The sequence below is a fragment of the Mustela putorius genome, unplaced genomic scaffold, assembly GCF_011764305.1.
Source record: "Mustela putorius furo isolate JIRA1106 unplaced genomic scaffold, ASM1176430v1.1 tig00003927_pilon_pilon_pilon, whole genome shotgun sequence".
Taxonomy (NCBI): Eukaryota; Metazoa; Chordata; class Mammalia; order Carnivora; family Mustelidae; genus Mustela; species Mustela putorius.
Genome location: NW_025422072.1, coordinates 2,911,628 through 2,933,424, shown reverse-complemented (window position 1 = coordinate 2,933,424; position 21,797 = coordinate 2,911,628). Strand labels below are relative to the sequence as shown.

At 35.3% G+C, this 21,797-nt stretch overlaps 1 protein-coding gene across 4 annotated transcripts in view; it reads left to right on the top strand.

Annotated features, from left to right (window-relative positions):
- The window catches only part of ADGRB3 (adhesion G protein-coupled receptor B3), a 726,064-nt gene that overhangs the window by 397,513 nt on the left and 306,754 nt on the right, over positions 1-21,797 (top strand). For all 4 annotated transcript variants that reach the window (XM_045069381.1, XM_045069382.1, XM_004769290.3 and 1 more), the window contains 2 exons: positions 7,978-8,127; positions 8,955-9,030. In XM_045069381.1, the coding sequence (XP_044925316.1) occupies positions 7,978-8,127; positions 8,955-9,030 (226 nt within the window). The remainder of the gene's footprint in view (positions 1-7,977; positions 8,128-8,954; positions 9,031-21,797) is intronic.

The window sequence follows — 21,797 nt, the reverse complement described above, 5'->3', positions numbered from 1 at the left end:
TTAGGTTTACACAGGCAGTGTCCTCCTCCCTGTCAAACAACAGCCAGACAGCACCTCTTCAAAGAGGCCTCTTTCACCAACCAATCATATTCCATGTCATCCTTTACTTCTTTCATACTCTCACAGTCTAGCCTCATCTGGAGATCTGCTCCCTTATTAACCGTGTGTATTCCCTACTAGACAATGAGCTCTTTCAAGGCCAAGACTTCATGTCTCTTGGTCACTTGCTAAATCATCAGTAGTAAGATGGATCTTGGAACACTCTCAGGGCTCAATAGAGATTTGTTGGATGAATGAATTTCCAAAATGAACTTGTGAGTCTGTAGTGATCTCTTTCCCCTTCTTATCCCTTCATATTGATCTTTGCTTCACTTTTCTGGGAATAGATGAATCACTACCTTGGAAAGCTCTTGGATGGTTGGTTTCAGTTGCTTTTTGCTGCCTATATTGGTGCCCAATTCCTAATAGATCCTTACCTTAATTCTTTGCTAGTAAGATTGAAAACTCCTTACATTATCGAAACAACATATTATAAACACATATGCATACATGGGTATGTAAAGAGAAAGAAGTCAGTAATGTTGCATGTACAAAAGAAAATTCTCTCTCCTCTTTCTTATTCAATACTTAGTTAATTATCATCTGATGCTCCTTCCTCTGGAGGAATTCTATTCTTAATTTCTCTATTTGAAGAAGAGGGGAGACTTTTTTCCCTAAAGCATTTTCTTCTTTTTAAAAATATTTTATTTATTTATTTTATTGGACAGAGAGAGAGCACATGCACCAGTAAGGGAAGGGGCCAAGGGGGGAAGAGAATCTCAGGCAGAGTCCACACTGAGGGCAGAGCCCAACATGGGGCTGGATCTCCTCCATGCCTTGAGATCATGACCTGAGCCAAAACCAAGAGTCTAATGCTCAACTAACTGAGCCACCCAGGAGCCCCATTAAGACATTTCTATATCATTTTTCTTTTTACTATTCAGGTATTCATGCAAAAATGACTTCCCATATCACATTTTATTTTGCCTTTATATTAGTAGTAAAATCATGAACTATTTGGGTAGAGAAGATGAACATTTATAAAAAGTATCTGTCTCTAAAAGACCGCAAAACATACTCTGAAAACTGAAAGAAAAATGGTGTAATCAGCTTAAATTTCCCCCACAATACTCAGCATAGCCTTGAAAGAAAAAGTAGGAAGAACATACAATAGGTAACAGAATTAAGTACAGAAATGCATGTATTTTTTGAATGTGTCTCTCTTTAAAGAAAAATTGTACTATTTTAAAATAACTTCTCCATCACATGTCTAGAACAGAGGTAGGCATACTTTTTTCTGCAAAGGGCCAAACAGTAGATATTTTAGGGTTTGTGGACCATCCAGTCTTCAGTGCAGCTACTGAACTCTGCCATCATCGCATGAAAGTGGCCCTAGACTCTAAGTGAATGAATGGATGTGGCTGTGTTCCCATAGACTTCATTTGTAGACACTGAAATTTGAAATTCATATAATTTTCACATGCCCAGAAATATTATTCTTCTTTTGATTTTTTCCAATCATCTAAAAATGTGAAAAACCATTTTTAGCTTGCAGACCGTACAAAAATAGCAGATAGGAAAGATTTGGCCTGTGGAATGTAGTTTGCCAGTTCCTGGTTGAGACAGTTCAGCCTCAGCGAGAGTCGTGTGTAGGCTGTGGACGTATCCTGTGCATAGGTATGACTACATGTTAGGGAAGTAGGAGTGACCTGAGAAGAGCCAAGGGAGTCCTCCATGGAAAGCACTAAATTCTGGCAGAAATACCATGAGCAGCTATAAGAATGTGCCTTTCTGTGCTGAGACTGCCAGCCTTGGATTAAAAAAAGCCACCAATGGATAAAAACAGAATTTGAAGTTAATGATTCACAAGTAATTTACATGGATGCTGGAAAGGATTATGTAAAATGGTTAATTATTTTAAGTTTCAATATACGTAATATCTTATTAAAAACTAACAAGTTGAAAAAAATATCCTCGATAGACCACATAGTTACTTTTTTGCCTAGTTGGTCCACTTTTAAAAATCAGGATCCTAGGGGCGCCTGGGTGGCTGGGTCTGTTAAGCAGCCGACTCTCAGTTTCCGCTCAGGTCATGATCTCAGGGTCATGGGATCCAGCCCCGTGTGTCAGGCTCTTTGCTTCATGGGGAGTCTGCTTCAGGATTCTCTCTCCTTCTGCCCCTGCCCCAATATGTGTGCCTTCTCTTTCTAAGAAATAAGTAAGTCTTTAAGTAAAAATTAAAAAAAAAATTAAAATCAGAGGATCCACATTTTTTCTGAAAAAGAAACACATGTAATTCCTAATGGGAATAATTTTTCTCTTCTAAATCTCTGTGTCCTGGTCCTGGGACTTGGGGGTAATTCCCTCTGCAGTGATGACGGTGGGATGCGACTGCTAGGGTGCTCTTAGAGCACTGTGGTCCTTGTGGATGCCCCGACCTAGTGGCTCTGCTTCCTAGGAAGTGATAGTTGGACACTATTTTCTAGCAAGCCTTTTCTTTCTCTTTGGCCCTCCGTGTTCAAATCTTAGCCTTTTGGGAAAGGAGACATAGTAAATGGAAAAAATAGGGAGATGAGAGAAGAACAGCCAAAATCTGTCCAGCTGACTGTCTGAATATTTCCTGTAAACCCCACTCACTGTTGCAGAATCCTAAAACATGGCTTTTTGTGGAGATGTTAGAACATAGAGATTATGCTAGATAAATTAAAATATTTGTCTATATCCCTTTTTGATAATCACCATTCTTCAGTGGTATCCAGTTTTGATCTCCTGTTGGACAAGTGAGAATAGTTTATTTCCCGTCACTGAATCATTACACCTGTCTTTTATATTTAGTGCAAAGTAAATTTTCTGTTAATTTGTTGGGGTAAAATCAAACTGCGCCACACAGTTCAAAATCATATACTTCTAAGTTGGCAAACTGAGATCTGAGTCACAATGTTACCAATTTAAGAGTCTACTTCCTCATAAAATGAATGTAGGGATAATAACAATGAGGATACTGATAATAATTACGTCTCCTAGGGTTGTTTTAAATATTGAATAAAATAATATTTGAATATTATTTAAATATTAAATATTTTAAATATTAAATATTAAATAAGATATTGTTAAATAAGAGCAATATCTTGTTCTATATATTAAACAAGATAACACGTGTAAAGGAACTGCCTAAGTGCTGTGCTAAGAAGAGTGTCTAACTCAGAGGATACATTTGATAAATACTTGTTGAATAAATTAAGGAATAGCTAACAAATGTTGAGGTCATGTCAAGTGTTCAATAAACGTCCCTGTCCTTCCCTTCCCTTCCAGATGTCTCAGTGTTTTATAAGGCACCCAGCATTGCTATACAAATATAAAAACCTGGCTTTTTAAGCTGATAAATGCCAAGGGATCACTACAATGCAGGATTTTCTCAGCCCCTCTGAGCTTGCTATTGGTACACAAACAAAACTAATAGTTGCTTTCTAACACACTGACACAATGCAGCGTTCCTTTCCTGCCTCATTTTTCTTACAGAATTTCAAAACTGTGGAAGTGACCATCTAGTAATATTGAGTGATGTTTTCCACAAGCAAATCCATTTTGATAACTAACCAGTTTTCTAATATTGAGTCAAGACCCAATTTGTACGTTGTTCTCTCTGAATCAACATGAAAAATGATGCAAACTTTAAATATTTTGGAAACATCAATATCCCTCTTAAGGCATCTCTTAAACTTCTATTTCTGTATCCACCTCTACTTTTGTTTGTGATTCTAAGGTGCCCTTGCTTGGGAATTTCCTCTACTCATTTATATAGACTGTGAGTTGCTGCGCTAAGCGCTTAGGTCATTGCATAAAAGTAGTGCTTTTGAAGTTCTCTTTGCAAACTGTGGCCTTGGTTGCAGTGGTAATACTGAATTGTCATTGAGGATACAGTGATTTTCCCTTTCAGTAGAGAATTTTAGCCTGGCTGACTTTGGGTTCTCAAATAACCAGAGAAGCCAACCTCTTCCGTTTGGCAGATTCCATTGGAAAAAGGAAAGGGAGAGAGAGAGCTGAAGAGAAAGACACACAGAAAGACGGGGTGGAGGGGGAGGAAGGAGGAGAGAGAGAAAAAAAGAAAAAGAAGATGGAGGAGGAGGAGAAGAGGGAATGGGAAGAAAAGAGGGAGGAAGGAAGGAAAGAGAGAGTAAAAAGGAACCCTCAGCTCCCTGGGTGGCACATTGAAGTACTAAAGGATCAGCTCTATTTTAAGTGCAAGTCTTGCCTTTGGTTATGTGTATGTATTCAATATAAAGTTTTAAATGCATAACCTCAATTACCCAAAACAGCGGAGGTAAACTGGAACTGCCCCTCCCAAAAAAAACCCACACGCCATTATGGTTACCCTAAAATACCAAGATTTAAATCCCAGGCCCAGATCCAGAGTCACTTGAGCCATTCTGGTAGCTGTGATTTTCCTCTGTTGGCCTTCATCTGCCCATTGTGCTGATTTCTCTAGCATTCATGCAAGCCCCTTGGCTCTCTCGTCTTTTCCTTCTACGTGCATTCCATTCTGGTCCATGAAGCAACTGATGCATCAAATGAACTAACTCCAACTTTTGTATGTGGACCATTCACACATTACTCGACATGACATTACATGACAGAGCTGCCATTCTCCAGGACCTCAATTAGGTTAAGTGCTAAAACCTCAATGATTTTCTCCAGGAACAAGGGTAGAAGCTCCACATTGGCTGCTTTGATGAATGGAAAGCAAAACAAAAATAAACAAAACCCAGCCCATATGCCTTTAGATCTAACTCCAGGAATTCCTTATCCTTTCTGATGAGAAGGAATTTTATGCCGCATATCCAAATTCAAAATGAAAGATTTAAAATTGCAAAATGAAAGTGCAGCTGGTTTTGCTCCAAGGTTTATCAGTGATGAGTCACCTATTTTTATTGCATAAGAAATCAAATCTAGTGTTGTTGTAATGAAAACACGATACAGTGAATTTAGGATAATTCTTGGAGCATTCAAGATGTGCCTATTTGTTCAGGCACATTGTGTTCTCCAAGGTTTCTTCTGAGCACTTTAATCTTCTGTAAGAAAGGCATTTTCTCAGTTTTTGAGGAAAGATGCTCTATTGTCTAACCACCCACAATGACTGGTTTTAATGCAGCAATTACTGCAGAAGCAGAGGATGGAGATTGTGCACTTATGCTTTGCATTTGTGTTCCTTTGTCAGCACTGGACACATATTTGTATAAACTTGGCATACTTTAAAGCATTCATTTTTAATCTTACCTCTTTGGTATTCACTTAACACCCAAGCTTCCCAGTTCCCTACAGACTGCGTCTACGTTTTACTTAAGAGTTTTGGATTGTTAAACCTGGTGAACGAGGGGAGGGATTGAGGTTGGAACTGGCCCAAGTGTCTGGTAGAGGGACTGAAAAGAGAAAATAAAGGTCATCTTTAAACTGTTTTTGCTAAATGGAAATGGGTTTTCTTGTTAATCATCTCAGGGTCACGAAGAACCACAGTGTCATCTAAGCTATCTTCTTAGATAGCTTTAAGGTTAAGATGTACAATTTTAAATACTTCATATTTTAAAACCATGTATACTTAATTTGAAGGCTAGCATTGGAGTCTCATCAGTCTATGAAGCCATATCCCTTTTGATAATGCATTTATTGAGAATATCATCTTACTTTAAGAACTACATTTCTCGGGGCACCTGGGTGGCTCAGTGGATTAAAGCCTGGGCTCGGGTCATGATCCCAGGGTCCTGAGATCCAGCCCCGCATCGGGCTCTCTGCTCAGCAGGGAGCCTGTTTCCTCCTTTATCTCTCTGCCTGCTTCTCTGCCTACTTGTCATCTCTGTCTGTCAATTAAACAAGTAAAATCTTAAAAAAAAAAAGAACTACATTTCTACTAAAATCAAGGAATAGGTGTTTGTTTTTATGTCCTCCTTATGCTCAAGTCTGCAATTCAAAGGACTTTTTGCACAAAATAGTTATCCCAATTGACTTTTATATTTCTTTCATCTAGACTATGTTCAAAATTATAATCTAATCTATATAGTCATAACTTAATAACTAATGTGCCTTTAATTGAAGAATGAATGCATTCCATCATGGGAGATACAAGCATGTATAATTATATCATTATTGTTTATTTAAGGGTATAATATTACACTAGAATTTATCCAGGATAAAGTGATAGAGTTGGTACAGAATGTGCTTCCTCCACTTGTTATTTCTTCTTTTTGTTCATTTGATTTTTTGCTTTCTATCCAAGGTATATAGAAACAGATGAATTATTAGACTTCAGGGTCCAACAATTTATCTCTTGTTTATTTTCCTTTACAACAGAAACCAGTTGTGTGGCAGTCAGAAAAATCATTTCTTTTCATCAGTTGTTGGAGCAAAGGGTGAAATAAATTTCATCCAAAAAAGCCAAAGTTAGAATCAAGGGATTTGGAAGCAGATGAACTTAGTTTTGCAGCTTGAATAAAGCTTATATGACCCTTAAGATAACCTGTCCATCTTTCTGCAGTGGAGGATTGGGACCCTTCAAGGACACATGTGAACTGAGTTATTTATGTACAACAAAGACTATATTGTTTGGAAAATTAAAGAAACTAAAATAATTATAGCTGTTATCCAAAAACAGCATTTAACATCCATAATGAATGTATGTGTTACTCAGCACCCTCTTTCCTTCAACATTTAGAAACAAAATCCTTTCTAAAGCTTATTATGTCAAATTACAGGCCATATGAAATTCCATCTTATGCTGATAATGGATGTCTATAATAGTCTGAAAGAGCTTTAGTAAAGTACAATAATACATAACCATTTCAATTTGGAACTAAGCCAGTGATGCAATATATTTATACAACTAATATTGTTAAATTCTTAATTTTCATTCTCTGGATTTAAATTACAAGTTTCTTCAGAGTGAAATTCATTTATGAGGAGCTGAATGGTTTCTTACTTTAGCTTACTTTTATAGTAGTTTTTATAGTTTTATTCATTATCTTTCTGTTTAAATCCTCCGTGGGACACCTGAAGATTTAATGTAGAACAAGTATGGACCTATGTAAAAGTTATACAAATTACACTTCTTAATTGGAAATGTATATAATCAATAAGCACTTAAGTATTTATCATTGTAGTTTTATGACATATCTGTGTGTGTGTAATTGTTACATGTAACAAAAAATACATTTAGGCATTACCAAACATCATTCATGATTTTTTTCAATATATATTTAAAATACTTATTGCAAGTAAAGATAAGATTCTCCAAAGTATACATTTATTACGTTCAATTGTGGTGGATGTTTTCAAAGTTTTGTGTTATTGCTCTATTTGATAACTCTTTTGGCATATTATATGGGCTCTGTGGTTATGGCATTACTGGTGCTCTTATTATTAGGATTATGGCAGTTTTCTTTCCAAGACCAATCAATACAGCTTTGCTTTCCATGCCTTCATGGTAACCCCTTTAACCCATGAAAAATTTGCTCCAAAGATAACATTCCGATGTAAATGCAGAATATGTGTTCAGAAGACAAAGTTCAGATTTAAATGCAAATTTCTGCCTCTAGACCAAGTGTGTTAATCAAAATATTTAGCAAAAAATACAGTATGGACTTCTGACAATTGGAATGGGAGTCAGCCATGAACAACCCGTGGCAGCACATGCTGGTCCTCTCAGAATATACTCCATTGACCGTCAGTTCCTGATTCTTCATGGAAAGCAACAGAAACCTAGATTGTAGGTAAAAAAAATTGGCAACCCTCATGAATGTTGTCCAATAATAGGAAATAAGTCTGTTTTGTGGTTCTGATAAATATAATTTTGGCTCAGATTTTTATTTTGAATATACTTCAAGGTTTAATTTGGTCAATTTTGATTACACTGAAAGATCTTAGTTAACATTATTACTTCTTTCCTACTAGTGGCTAGCATTCAGAAGCTTCCGGCAGCCTCTGTTCTAACAGACATCAACTTCCCAATGAAAGGACGAAAGGGAATGGTTGACTGGGCAAGAAACTCAGAAGATAGAGTCGTCATTCCAAAAAGCATTTTTACTCCTGTGTCATCAAAAGGTAAGTATGTGAAGTAATTTGAGCTTTGAACAAAATATTTCTAATAAGTTGGTTTAAGAGTACACTAGATATAAATCTGCTGGCATCAAGCGACTTGGTAACAGTCTACGATCATGATTGTAAACTAATTTTATAAATATAGAAAACGGATACTTGATTTTTAAATCTGAATTTATTGGAGGAATGGATCTATTAAAATGGGGAAAAAAATACAAGTGCAAATTCTAGACCTGAGCTTCGCATGGTTAAGTTTCAGGATTGACAGTTTTATCTCAGTGTAAAATATGTGGCCTAATATTTTAATTTTAGGTATGGAAATGTGTTGCATTTTCCACAGCGTTTTTTACTTCTTCCTCACTTTTGCTTTGGTTTGTAGATATTATTGTGGTATATAAAAACATATTTGAGAAAAAATTCAGTTTTGAGAACATCTTCAGCAGCCTCTCAAATGAATGGCTACTTTTGACAGCTACATCATAGTCTTCCTTTTTACCTTGGCGACTTTGACCTTCCTGCTTAGAGCTCCAAAAGAAAATAATCTCTCTTTCCCCATATCGTTGGGAATTGAAACTCCTTAACTGCAACGACAGTAGCCTCCTGTCTCAGCCTGGGGAAGGAAGGTTACCTCACATGACCCATATTAGTGAGCTACCGTTAATATGTACAGTGTGTGGGCTAATCTGCCCCATGCATGGTTAGGAAGGCATTTCTTCTACTCAGCTTTGCATCAGCAAGTACTGGAATCCCCTCATAACGAGCAGATTAAAGTTTTAGAGACAGTATTTTTCTTGTAGTTTCACTAATATTTTTAATTTCATTTTTTCTAGAATCAGATGAATCATCAGTATTTGTTCTTGGAGCAGTCCTGTACAAAAACTTAGATCTAATTTTGCCCACTTTGAGGTAAGCTACGAAGTAATAAGCTGTTATAATCTTTGTAAATTACTCCAAAAATGTGACTCTAGCTCATTCTATGAAAATAGTCAAACAAGCTTTGTTAATACAAAGGGCTTTTTCTTAAATTAGAGAATACTCATTTAATGAACAGCTTATTAGCATATTATGCACTTCAAAACAACTAGAAAAGACAATTTTGGTCTCTGATTATACCCCTGCAATTCTTTTGTAATTAATCATGACTTGCCTTAAGACTAAGGAAAAAAAAAAATTCAGGAAAAGAAAAAATTCAAGTCTCTGTAGTAGAATGGGTTGTTGTAAAATTAATCTATCTTCTCTCTTTATTTGCACTTAATGGTACTGTTCATCAACTTTACATGAAATTAAAGGAATGCCACGATGACTGGGAATGCATGCTTTGTTCTTCACTTGCACAGGATCTCAATTTGCCTCTAAATAAATATTCAATTATAGCTACATTAAGAAAAATGCTGTTGTTGAATTAGAGGACTATTTCTGGAAGAAATCCATTGATTTCTTCCCTCCCAGACATAAAAAGAAACAAGTACACATAGTAATTCTATAAACGTTAATGTATTTGCTCTATTGTCTTAACTACTTTCCCGGATCTCACCGAAAACATCATTCACACCTACTTGGATAGCAATGCTATATCACTCATGAAGACCTGTTTCCTCCACCCCAACTCCTGGATGACGGAGACCCAGTTTTTTTGCTTTTTGTTTTAGTTAAACATAGGCACATTTGCAGTGAGCTCTTACTCACACCCTTATGAATAAAGCTTCAAGTTTTTAGGGAGGAAAGTCTGTGAATGATGTGTACAGTTATACCAGGAGCATAACAAATAGTCTCAAGAATAAACACAATTAGAGTTCAGTCCAGCAGAAAAAATGCCTTGCAATGAAGCAACCAAGTTTTCTGCAGCGGCAGTGACTAGTCATGATTCTTTGGAGAAAATCTCTCCATGTGCAGCAAATTATTAATACAGTCGGTAAATCTCTAGCAGCAACGCAGGCTCTCCTTCAAGCAAAGAGACATCTCTGGAAAGTTGAGTTTTCTTTAATTCCCTTCTTCTCTGGATGGAATCTGGGCTTTCTGAATTTGAATTGGTCTGTGTTTGCTTTTGTTCTACCAATAACAGATTTTCAAAACTAATGAGTTTACTCTGAACTTTTCCACTGGTTTTGTTAAAACACATTGGTGTGCACAATTACAGATAAAATAGATTTATACTTACACATCCTCTAACGTTGTGTATGCTGTTCCTTTGAAAAGAAATGTGTTGAAGTCCAATATACACAGATACTCCAAGTTAGACCCATATTTTCATAGGGGGTTCATTTGTAAGAAGCTAATCTTTCAAGAACTCTAGATTAGACACTAACTTAAAATCAGAGGACTTGGATTTTAATTCTAAGCTCACATAACAAAGAATTTATAAACTTATCCAGTCACTCAGAAATTGTCTGCCTTCAGGTCAGCCTTGAAATATAAGCACTAAATAAATAAATAAACACCTCAGTGTGCAGTATTCACCCTATTTGCTGCTGAGGGATATAGTGAATGCAAACAAAATATTCAACATAAAATACTTCAGATTATGAATTAGTTTTTCTCCCACATGCCTAACAAAGTTGCATTATGATTAATCTTGTTTTGCATAATATCATAGGATTCACTCGCACCTAGCCAGGTTATCCCATGTTCCATAAATTTAAGTCAAGGGTGTTGAAAATTTATTTAGGGCAGACTAATAGGTATATTGGGAATGATTTAATGGATAAAGCAGGGAATAGTCCAGAGCAGTGGCTCCCCTAGTACCACCTGTGACACAAATAGATTCAAATTTGGGGGCAAGTCATTGACTTTTTTGTGTGTGTATTGTACAGTTAAACTCAAAGGTTCTTTCCAACTTCAAAAATTCCTTGTCTTTATTGTAGTAAAGTAGAATTGTGCAGTTCTGATGTATTATTTTGCTTAAAGCCCTTAACAATCTTCATATAAAGTTTATGAATATGGGTATCCACTCATACATTCTATGCATAAAGTAATTAGGTAAATGACTACATGGAAACAATATTCACATTTAGACCAGAAATAATAACAATGGAACACTCAGAATAAAATGTTTAAGTACTATTCCAAAGGAGAAAAATAAGCATTTACTTCTCACTTCCTTTTATTTTATATAGTAAAATAATGTAACTAAGCATTCTCAGGCTTGTTTTTTAACTTCTTCTTCTTATCAAAAAACTACTCCATAAAGTTGAATTAGTAACTGTACCAATGATAGATCTGTTAAATAAGAATAAGTCTCTTAAAGGATAAAGGTGATGTCTTTGTTTTAGTCACTGAACAAATATTTACTAAACAGCAACCTGGCTAACTTTACTGTCTGAATTCTTTTAAATCTTCCCTTCTGTTGAAACTCCAGAACAGTGCTTAGTAAGTAATAAGGGTTCAAGAAATGTACTGGAATAATTAATTGTCTTATCTGATAGAATAGTCTACTCAAGCCATTTTTATAAGATAATAAGGTACATAGAAATTTAGTGTACATGCCATATAAGTACAGAGGAATAAAATACATATATCTTATTGTTTTACTTATTAATTAGACTATGTGAATGGAACCAGTAGAAAAAGGTATATCTTTCAATTCAACATGCAAAAATACACAGATTTGCTCTTTATGTTTAGTTATTTACCAGATTTTCATGACACATTTTTCTGAGTGATCATTTTACTCATTGTCTGTTGAAACAATTAGAGCCAAGTTTCCCATACACTGAATAATGTTAGGCTTGCTAGTAAGTTTCCAGAAATTTTATATTTTGATATAATCATTTTCAAAACAATACTTCGCATAATTTCTCTCATGGGGACTAGGAAGGAGAACTTAATATAATGTTTGGATAGATATAATTTAGAAATTTCCCTTCATACATAGGCAGAAATAACTTCGCATGTTGACTCTTTCCTGTAGAGATTTCTTTTCTTCTCTTGCCCTAATATGCATGCAAGTATTGTTTGAGCTCCAATTTTTATTTTGCTGTTTTATTGTCTTCCCTTTTACAATTAGGTATATTCAGATTGTCACTTCAACTGAAGTGCTCTACATAAGTCCAAACTAAATATGTGCTGTTCTCAGCCTTCCACTTTTATCCCTCTTAGAATAGTTTTCAATAGTCAAAAAGCATAGAACCAGGATATTAGTGCTGCAAGGTCCTTTAAAGGTTAGAATTAGAATTCTAATTTTTCACATGAGAGACTGACCACCTTCTTAGTTCAGTGACCTACCCAAGATTATGTATCCAGTAGATGACGGAGTTCTAATCCAACTCAAGTCTTCTCTGCCAAACCTAGGAGAGTTCTGCTGTCTTGCTTCCTCTGTCGTGCTAGTATCCATTCCTTCGAGCAGTACAAACAATGCACTTCAGTGTTAGTGTGAATACATATTGCTCTTAAGCCTAAAATCTCCTAAGGCCAAGGAGAAGGTGACCAGGTATGAACAAACTCAAGGATACTTGGGGTTCAAATTGGTGGCCCCAACCCAAGCTACTGACATCAGGGCAGGATGCTATCACTCTTCCCAGCCCCTCATGACCATTTTAGGGATGAAGGCTGGCCAGCAGGGGCCAGAGGATCTTTTGGGAGAGGCAAAGCCTTCAGCACACATCCCCAACAAGTCAAGAAACTAGCAACCTCTCACTGGCTGAGATGCTCCCAAACCACTCGGAAGGATTTTTAACTGTAATAACCTTTTAGAAGGACACTTTGGCAATATCAAGAGGCTTTAAAAATGCATTGTCATTGATGCAGCCACTTCTAGGAATTTATGGTACAGAAATTATCTCTAAGGGGGATAAAAGTGTATCCATAAGAAGCAGTTGTCAGCAGTCCATTTTCTGATTCATTTAATAGATTCCAGTTTTATATGAAATCACAATACTTTTGAGTATAGGAGTACTGTATAGTTTTCCTGTAGGACATGTGGAAGATATAGTCATGTTTTTAAAAAAAAAGGAAAAAAAGAGCATTTTAATGTAGCTATTAACATTCATGACATTGTAAAAGATCTAATGAAAATTATATGCAAATTCCACTATAATATTAAATGCAAGGAAAAATACAGATGAACCAAAAAGGAGCTATGTTCTCACAAGATAGTCGTGGTTTGAAAATTATCTTTTGAAAAGGAAAAAAAAAATTCCAATAATGCAAAAGCCCCATAAATTTGCTGTCAGGTGCACCAACCTAATAAAGATAAATGACATGGAATTTTTTTCATATTTAGAAAATGGTACTCATTTGAGTTCATATGTTATAGGAATTACAGCAAATGGGAAAAGCAATTGAACTAAATCATATTAGAAATAATCAAAAAATGAAAACATAATTACTTTTAAACCTATACATTCTGAAGGCAATCAACCTGAAATTGTTGAGTCCTTTAAAGAGCACCTGTTCTTCAGTTTCAGGACCTAACCCTTGGATCTTGCCTCTTCATTTCGAGTTTCCAGTGACATTTTGTAGTTTTGTGATATCCTGTATCTTTTTATAATGTCCTATTATGAGGACACTAGAAATTACAATTATCTATGGGCATAACAAATTTGCATAACTAATATTATGAAATATTATTATTCATTCAGTATATTACTTATAAAAATCTGAGTTTAATTTGGCCATACCTTTGGAAAGTGAATTTAAGTCTCTTATCACTTAGCTTCTTCGTAGTTCTAGGTGTTACATCCCTTAGTAAACCTACCTAAAATTCTAATTCATCTTAAAGTTCTAAATTAGCCCCATTCTACTTTTAGAAGCCATCAGCTGATTTTAGTTTTAAAAATAAATATATTTAACTTAATATTTTGATGAAATCCCAGTTCCTAGTATATATGAAGTCATCTATTTTGTTTTGGTTTTATTTAAATTGAGGAGCTGGTTTTAAACAGTTATGAAAACTCTCAATTTAGAAGCTACATGAACTTTAATTCTAAAAATGGAAAGAGGCTATAATAATTTTAATAATTTTTATTAAACCATTAACACCTCTTTACTGTACCTTATCTGATTATACTTTATTTGCACAATAAGTTCCGCAGTCCTCTCCACTGATGTTTATTTGTAACACTGCAGTGCATTTCCTTTAATGTGGGTAAAAAACACATATCATGAAATTTACCCATCTTAAGATGCACAGAAGAGTAGTGTGCCTTATTGTGCAGCAAATTTCTAGAACTTTTTCATCTTGCAAAATTGAAACTGTATACTCATGAACAACAATACCCTTTTTTTTTTTTTGCACCTCCTCCTAGCCTCTGGAGATTTTTCTATTTCTAAAATTTGACTACTTTAGGTACCTCATATTAGTGGAATCCTGCATTACTTGTGTGTGTGTGTGTGTGTGTGTGTGTGTGTGTGAGAGAGAGAGAGAGAGAGAGAGAGAGACTGGTTTCATTTAGCATAATGTTTTCAATGTTCATCTTTGTTAGAGCATAGGACAGAATTTTCTTCTTTTTTGGCTGCATAGTATTCCACAATCTGTATATACCATATTTTCTTTATGATCTATTAATAGATATTTAGGGTGCTTCCACTTTTTGGCTATCATGAATAGTGCTGTAATAAACAAGGGTGTGCAAATGTCTTTTTGAAATTCTGTTTTCACTTCTTTTGGATATACATCCAGAAGTAGATTTCTGCATCATATGCTAATTCTATTTTTCATTTTTTGAAGAATCTTCATACTGTTTTCCATAGCATTTTACATTCCCACCAATAGTGCCCAAGGCTTCCAATTTCTCCACAACAATGTCAACACTTATTATTTTCTGGGTTTTTTTTAAGTTGTTTTGGTATGTTTGTTTGGATAGTAGCCATCCTAACAGGTATGAAATATCTTAATGTGGTTTTGAGTTGCATTTCCCTGATGATTAGTGATGTTGAGCATCTTTTCATATATGCGTTGGCCATCTCTATGTCATATTTAGAGAGATGTCTAAGTCTTTTGCCCATTTTTTAAATCCTATTGTTTGTTTGTTTAAAGATTTTATTTATTTATTTGACAGACAGAGATCACAAGTAGGCAGAGAGGCAGGCAGAGAGAGAGAGAGGAGGAAGCAGGCTCCCTGCTGAGCAGAGAGCCCAATGCCGGGCTCGATTCCAGAACCCTGAGACCATGACCCGAGCGGAAAGCCCAGGCTTTAACCCACTGAGCCACCCAGGCGCCCTCTATTGTTTGTTTTTGTTGTTAAGTTTTAGGATTTCTTTATATATTCTCAATATTAACCTTCTTACCGATATATGGCTTATAAATATTCTGTCTTATCCCATAGATTGCCTTTTCACTCTGTTGATTGTTTACTGCACATAAGTTTTTAAGTTTGATGAGGTACGCTTTGTTTAGTTGAGCTTTTGTTGCCTATACTTTTGGTATCATAGCAAAGCAATCATTGCCAGATTCAATGTCATAAAGCTTTTTCTATGTTTTCTCCTAAGAGTTTTATAGTTTCAAGTCTTATGTTTGGATCTTTAATCTATTTGAGTTAATTTTCTTATATAGCATGATGTAAGGGTCCAGTTCCATTCTTTGCATGTGGATGTCCAGTTTTCCAGCATCAATTGTTCAACAGATTATCTTTTCCCCATTGTGTGTAGCCTTGGCACCATTGTCAAAGATAATTTGAGCCCATATGAGAGGGTTTATTTCTGGGCTTTCTGTTCTGTTCAGTTGGTTTATCTATCACTTGTCTTTATTCCAGTACCATATTGTTTTGGCTTATTGTAGCTTTGTATTTGAAATAAGGAAACATGAGACCTCTAGCTTTGTCATACTTTGCAAAGATTGTTTTGACTATTCAGAGTGTTTTGATAATCCATATGAATTTCAGTATTTTTTTCTATTTTTGCAAAAAAAGTGTCATTTTGACTTTTGTTAGGAATTGCATTGATCTTTAGATTGCTTTGGATAGTTCAAACATTTTAACAATATTAAGTCTTCAAATTCTTTTTTTTTTAATTTAACCAAGTTTTATTTAGATGAACACAGATTTAGGATTATTTTACTTTTCTGATGAATTGATCATTTTACCATTATGCAACATCTTTCTGTCTATTGAGCAAAGTTGTTCCCTTGAAGTTTAGCATTAGTATAGATACAATAATTTTGGAGGGTAGTTTTAAAAAAAAAAAGTCTTCAAATTCTTGAACATGAGACATCATTCCATTGATTTGTGTCTTCTTTGATTTTCTGTCAGCAGAAAATCTGTTTGTTTGATTTCAGCTTAAAATTCTTTCACTTCCTTATGTTCATTCTTAAATATTTTATTCTTTTTGATTCTGTTATAAATTGATTTTTACTCTTAATTTACTTTTTTGATTATTTGTTAGTGTATAGAAATGCAACTGATTTTTAAGTGTAAATGTTGTATCCTGTAACTTTGCTAAATTTGTTTATTAGTTCTGACAAGGTTTTTTGTGGAATATTTAAGGTTTTCTACCTATAAGATCGTTTCACCTTGAATAGAGATAATTTTGCTTCCCCTTTGCCATTTGGTTGCCCTCTATTTCTCTTTCTTGCCTGATTGCTTTGGTTAAGAATGCAATACTGTGTTGAATAAAAGTGTCAATAGATGGCATCCTTTCCTCATTCCTGATCTAATAGTGAACACTTTCAGTTTTTCACTATTGAGTATAAATGTTAGCTGTGGGTTTTTCGTATATGGTTCTTACTATGTTGAGATACATTCCCTCTATGCCTAATTTGTTAAGAGTTTTTATCCCAAAAAGATGAATTTTTTTCAAATGTTGTTTCTGCATCAATTGAAATGATTGTGTTGTTTTGTCCTGTGTTCAGTTAATGTGGTATGTTAATTTGATTTTCGTATGTTGAACCATCCTTGCATCTCAGAAATAATTCCCACTTGATCATGTTGTATGATATTTTTAATGTGTTGGTGAATTTGATTTGCTAGTATTTTGTTAAGTTTTTTGTTCGTTTGTTTGTTTTTTGCATCTCTTTTCATCAGAAATATTGCTCTGTAGTTTGTAGTTTTCACCTCTTGTATCTTTTTCTGATTTTGGTAGGACAGTCTCATAAAGTGAGTTTGGAAGTATGTCCTCCTCTTCAATGTTTTGGAAAAGTTTGAGAAGAATTGGTGTTAATTCTTCTTTACATGTTTGATGGAATTGTTCCAGCAAAACCATCTATTCTTGGGCTTTTCTTTGTTGGAAGGTTTTTTTGTTTTTTTATTTAATTTATTTTTTATTTATTTTCAGCATAACAGTATTCATTATTTTTTCACCACACCCAGTGCTCTATGCAATCTGTGCCCTCTATAATACCCACCACCTGGTACCCCAACCTCCCACCCCCCCGCCACTTCATTCCCCTCAGATTGCTTTTTAGAGTCCATAGTCTCTCATGGTTCACCTCCCATTCCAATTTCCCCCAACTCCCTTCTCCTCTCTAACTCCCCATCTCCTCCATGCTATTTGTTATGCTCCACAAATAAGTGAAACCATGAGATAATTGACTCTCTCTGCTTGACTTATTTCACTCAGCATAATCTCTTCCAGTCCCGTCCATGTTGCTACCAAAGTTGGGTATTCATCCTTTCTGATGGAGGCATAATACTCCATACTGTATATGGACCACATCTTCCTTATCCATTTGTCTGTTGAAAGGCATCTTGGTTCTTTCCCCAGTTTGGCGACCGTGGCCATTGCTGCTATAAACATTGGGGTCCAGATGGCCCTTCTTTTCACGACATCTGTATCTTTGGGGTAAATACCCAGGAGTGCAATTGCAGGGTCATAGGGAAGTTCTATTTTTAATTTCTTGAGGAATCTCCACACTGTTCTCCAAAGAGGCAGCACCAACTTGCATTCCCACCAACAGTGTAAGAGGGTTCTCCTTTCTCCACATCCCCTCCAACACATGTTGTTTCCTGTCTTGTTAATTTTGGCCATTCTAACTGGTGTAAAGTGATATCTCATTGTGGTTTTAATTTGAATCTCCCTGATGGCTAGTGATGATGAACATTTTTTCATGTGTCTGATAGCCATTTGTATGTCTTCATTGGAGAAGTCTCTGTTCATATCTTCTGCCCATTTTTTGATATGATTGTCTGTTTTGTGTGTGTTGAGTTTGAGGAGTTCATTATAGATCCTGGATATCAACCTTTTGTCTGTACTGTCATTTGCAAATATCTTCTCCCATTCCGTGGGTTGCCTCTTTGTTTTTTTTTTTTTTTTTTTTTTTAAGATTTTATTTATTTATTTGTCAGAGAGAGAGCGAGCGAGAGCGAGCACAGGCAGACAGAGTGGAAGGCAGAGTCAGAGGGAGAAGCAGGCTCCCTGCGGAGCAAGGAGCCCGATGTGGGACTCGATCCCAGGACGCTGGGATCATGACCTGAGCCGAAGGCAGCTGCTTAACCAACTGAGCCACCCAGGCGTCCCACCTCTTTGTTTTTTTGACTGTTTCCTTTGCTGTGCAGAAGCTTTTGATTTTGATGAAGTCCCAAAAGTTTATTTTCGCTTTTGTTTCCTTTGTCTTTGGAGACATATCTTGAAAGAAGTTGCTGTGGCTGATATCGAAGAGATTACTGCCTATGTTCTCCTCTAGGATTCTGATGGATTCCTGTCTCAAGTTGAGGTCTTTTATCCATTTTGAGTTTATCTTTGTGTACGGTGTAAGAGAATGGTTGAGTTTCATTATTCTACATACAGCTGCCCAGTTTTCCCAGCACCATTTATTGAAGAGACTGTCTTTTTTCCATTGTATATTTTTTCCTGCTTTGTCGAAGGTTTTGATCACAGATTCGATCTCTACCAGTTATAGGTCTGTTCCATTTTTTAATTTCTTCTTGAATCTTAGTCTTGGTAGCTTTTATGTTAACAGGAATTTCAATTAAGTTATCTAGTTCATTGGAACTAGATAGTAGTTGTTTTATAACAGTCTATTGTAATCATTTTTATTTCTGTGGCATAAGTTGTAAGGTCTCCTCTCTTCATTTCTGGTTTTGTTATTTTCGTTTTCTCTTTTTTATTAGTTCGTCGAGTTAAGAGTTGGCCAATTTTGTTGATTTCTTTTTTCAAACAACTAATTCTTATTTTGGTTGATATTTTCTATTATTTTTGTATTCCCTATTTCATTTGTTTCTGCTTTAATCTTTATTGTTCTCTTCTTTTTACTAACTTTGGTTTTAGTTTTTTTTTTTCCTAGTTCTGTGAGATATAAAAAATAGGTTGTTGACTTGAGATCTTTCTTCTTTTTAAATGGAACCATTTACCACTATATATTTCTGTCTTAGTTCTTTTGCTGTATCCCATTAGTTTTGATACGTTGTGTTTTCATTTTCATTTGTCTCAAGATATTTCTAGTTTCTCTTGTGATCTGTCCTTTGGTCCATTGATTGTTCAAGAGTATTTTAGTTAATTTCCACGTATTTGTGAATTTTCCAGGTTTTCTTCTTTTTTGTCTTTGATTTCTAGCTTCATTCCACTGTGGTCAGAACAGATAGTTAGAATGATTTCAATCTTCTTAAATTTGTTAAGACTCTTTTTGTGGCATCACCTGTGATTTATCCTGGAGAATACTCTATATGCACTTGAGAAGAATGTATATGCTGCTGTTGTTGGGCAGGGTGTTCTTTGTATATCTGTTAGATCCAGCTGCTCCTTAGTGTTGTTCATGTTCTTTATTTCTTATTGCTGTATTATGTGGTTGATTTATCCATTTTGAAAGTGGGCTATTGAATTGAAATCTACTATATTTGTGTTACTGTCAATTCTTCTCTTTCATTCTGTCAACATTTGCTTCATATATTTCAGTGCTCTGCTGTTAGATGTGTATATGTTTATAACTGTTATATCTCCCTGGTGAATTGGTCCATTTAACAGTATTTAATGGTCTTCTTTGTCTCTTATTATGTTTTTTTTATTTAAAGTCCAGTTGTCTATAACAAATATGGCCAACTTTGTTTTCCTTTGGTTACCATTTGAATGGCCATCATTTTCCATCTTTCACTTTCAGCCTGTGTATGTTCTTATACCTAAAGTGAGTCTCTTGTAAACAGCTACATTCCATTTTATAGTCACTTTTTTACTCTCTTTAAGATATGGTTTATATACATGAAGTGCCTTAAGCCTTTGTAATAATTGACTAACAATTGTGTTATAATAATATTATATATTATAACAATATATTCTATATTATAAAGTATATAATATATAATATAGTATTATAATAGCAATTTTGATAACCCAATAATTTGGGTCTCCTTTGAATGAATAACTCTACACATTCTTAAATGTTTTAGCCAAACCAACTAGCACAAATCTCAAGAACAGAAAAGAACTTTATTATTTTAGTCATGAAATCCATTTGGCTATAAGAGTTGCCTTCCTAGCAGTGAATATACATGTGTACCCAGCCAGGAAGCATTAGTAGATCACAAAGCCTGACATGGCACATAAGGAGCCAGCTACTCACTTATGCAGATTAGAATAAATTGATGGAATAAATTAAAGATAATTTCACACGCTGTACACTTTTTATTTTTTTATTATTTTTTTAAGATTTTATTTATTTATTTGACAGGAAGAGAGAGATCACAAGTAGGCAGAGAGGTAGGCAGAGAGAGAAGGCGAGGCAGGCTCCCTGCTGAGCAGAGAGCCCGATATGGGGCTCGATCCCAGGACCCTGAGATCATGACCTGAGCTGAAGGCAGAGGCTTAACCCATTGAGCCACCCAGGCGCCCCCGCTGTACACTTTTTAAAAAGGGACCCACTGCACAGTGTAAATTTGCTTATTTTTCCTTCATTAAGCATTTTAATGCCATGATAATGGCATTACATTTTAATCCAACTTGATCCAAAGTTTGATATTTTTGTTTATTATATGTTTATTTAATATGATATTTAAACAAGTGTTAGCACTAAAATGTGTGAAGCATAATGCAAATGAGGATATATAAATGCTAGATACAAATCTTGCCCTCATTGGACTTATAATCGTGTAGAAGGAGACATACATATCATTAATAGATGTTGTGCTAGAGACCGTTACATAGTAGTAGGACAAGGTGGGGGAGAGTACTCACATGAATGTGATGAGAACATCCATCTGCATAATTATATTGGCATGCATCCTTTCCCAGTTGAATTCTAAATAAGTTCACACACACAGCAGAAGTCATAAGGTGGGCTTTGTCTTCTAGGGGTCATCTCCACAAGGCCAGATGAAAAGCTGGCAAAACTGATCCAGAATAACATACCTTACAGAAGGCTGCTCGTCTTAGCCCCTTTGCTTTCTATACCCCAGTTTCCCAGGATCAGAATTCCCACATGCCCAAACACACAAACAGAACTTCATAAATGTCTTGACAGAATAATAAATTCCTGTTTGGAATACTCACATCTGTATTTTCCAGTAAATGAACCACTTAGACAACTTTAAAACAATATAAAATGTTTGTATACCATCAAATTTAACTAACATTTATGAAATTAAACTTAGCAATTGAGCTAAATTAACCTGGGTTTTATTTATAGCAAAGAAATGAGATTATAAATAGAACCAGAATAAAGAGGCAAAAGGAATTAAAATGACATGTAAGTATTTTTATTTCGAGGTAACCAAACCAGAAATCAAACCTATTTAGGCTAATTTGGGAAAGAAACTTGCATCTATATGCTCAGGACTGTTCCCTGGGGGGAACCTCCATAATTTTTTTTGGTGGCA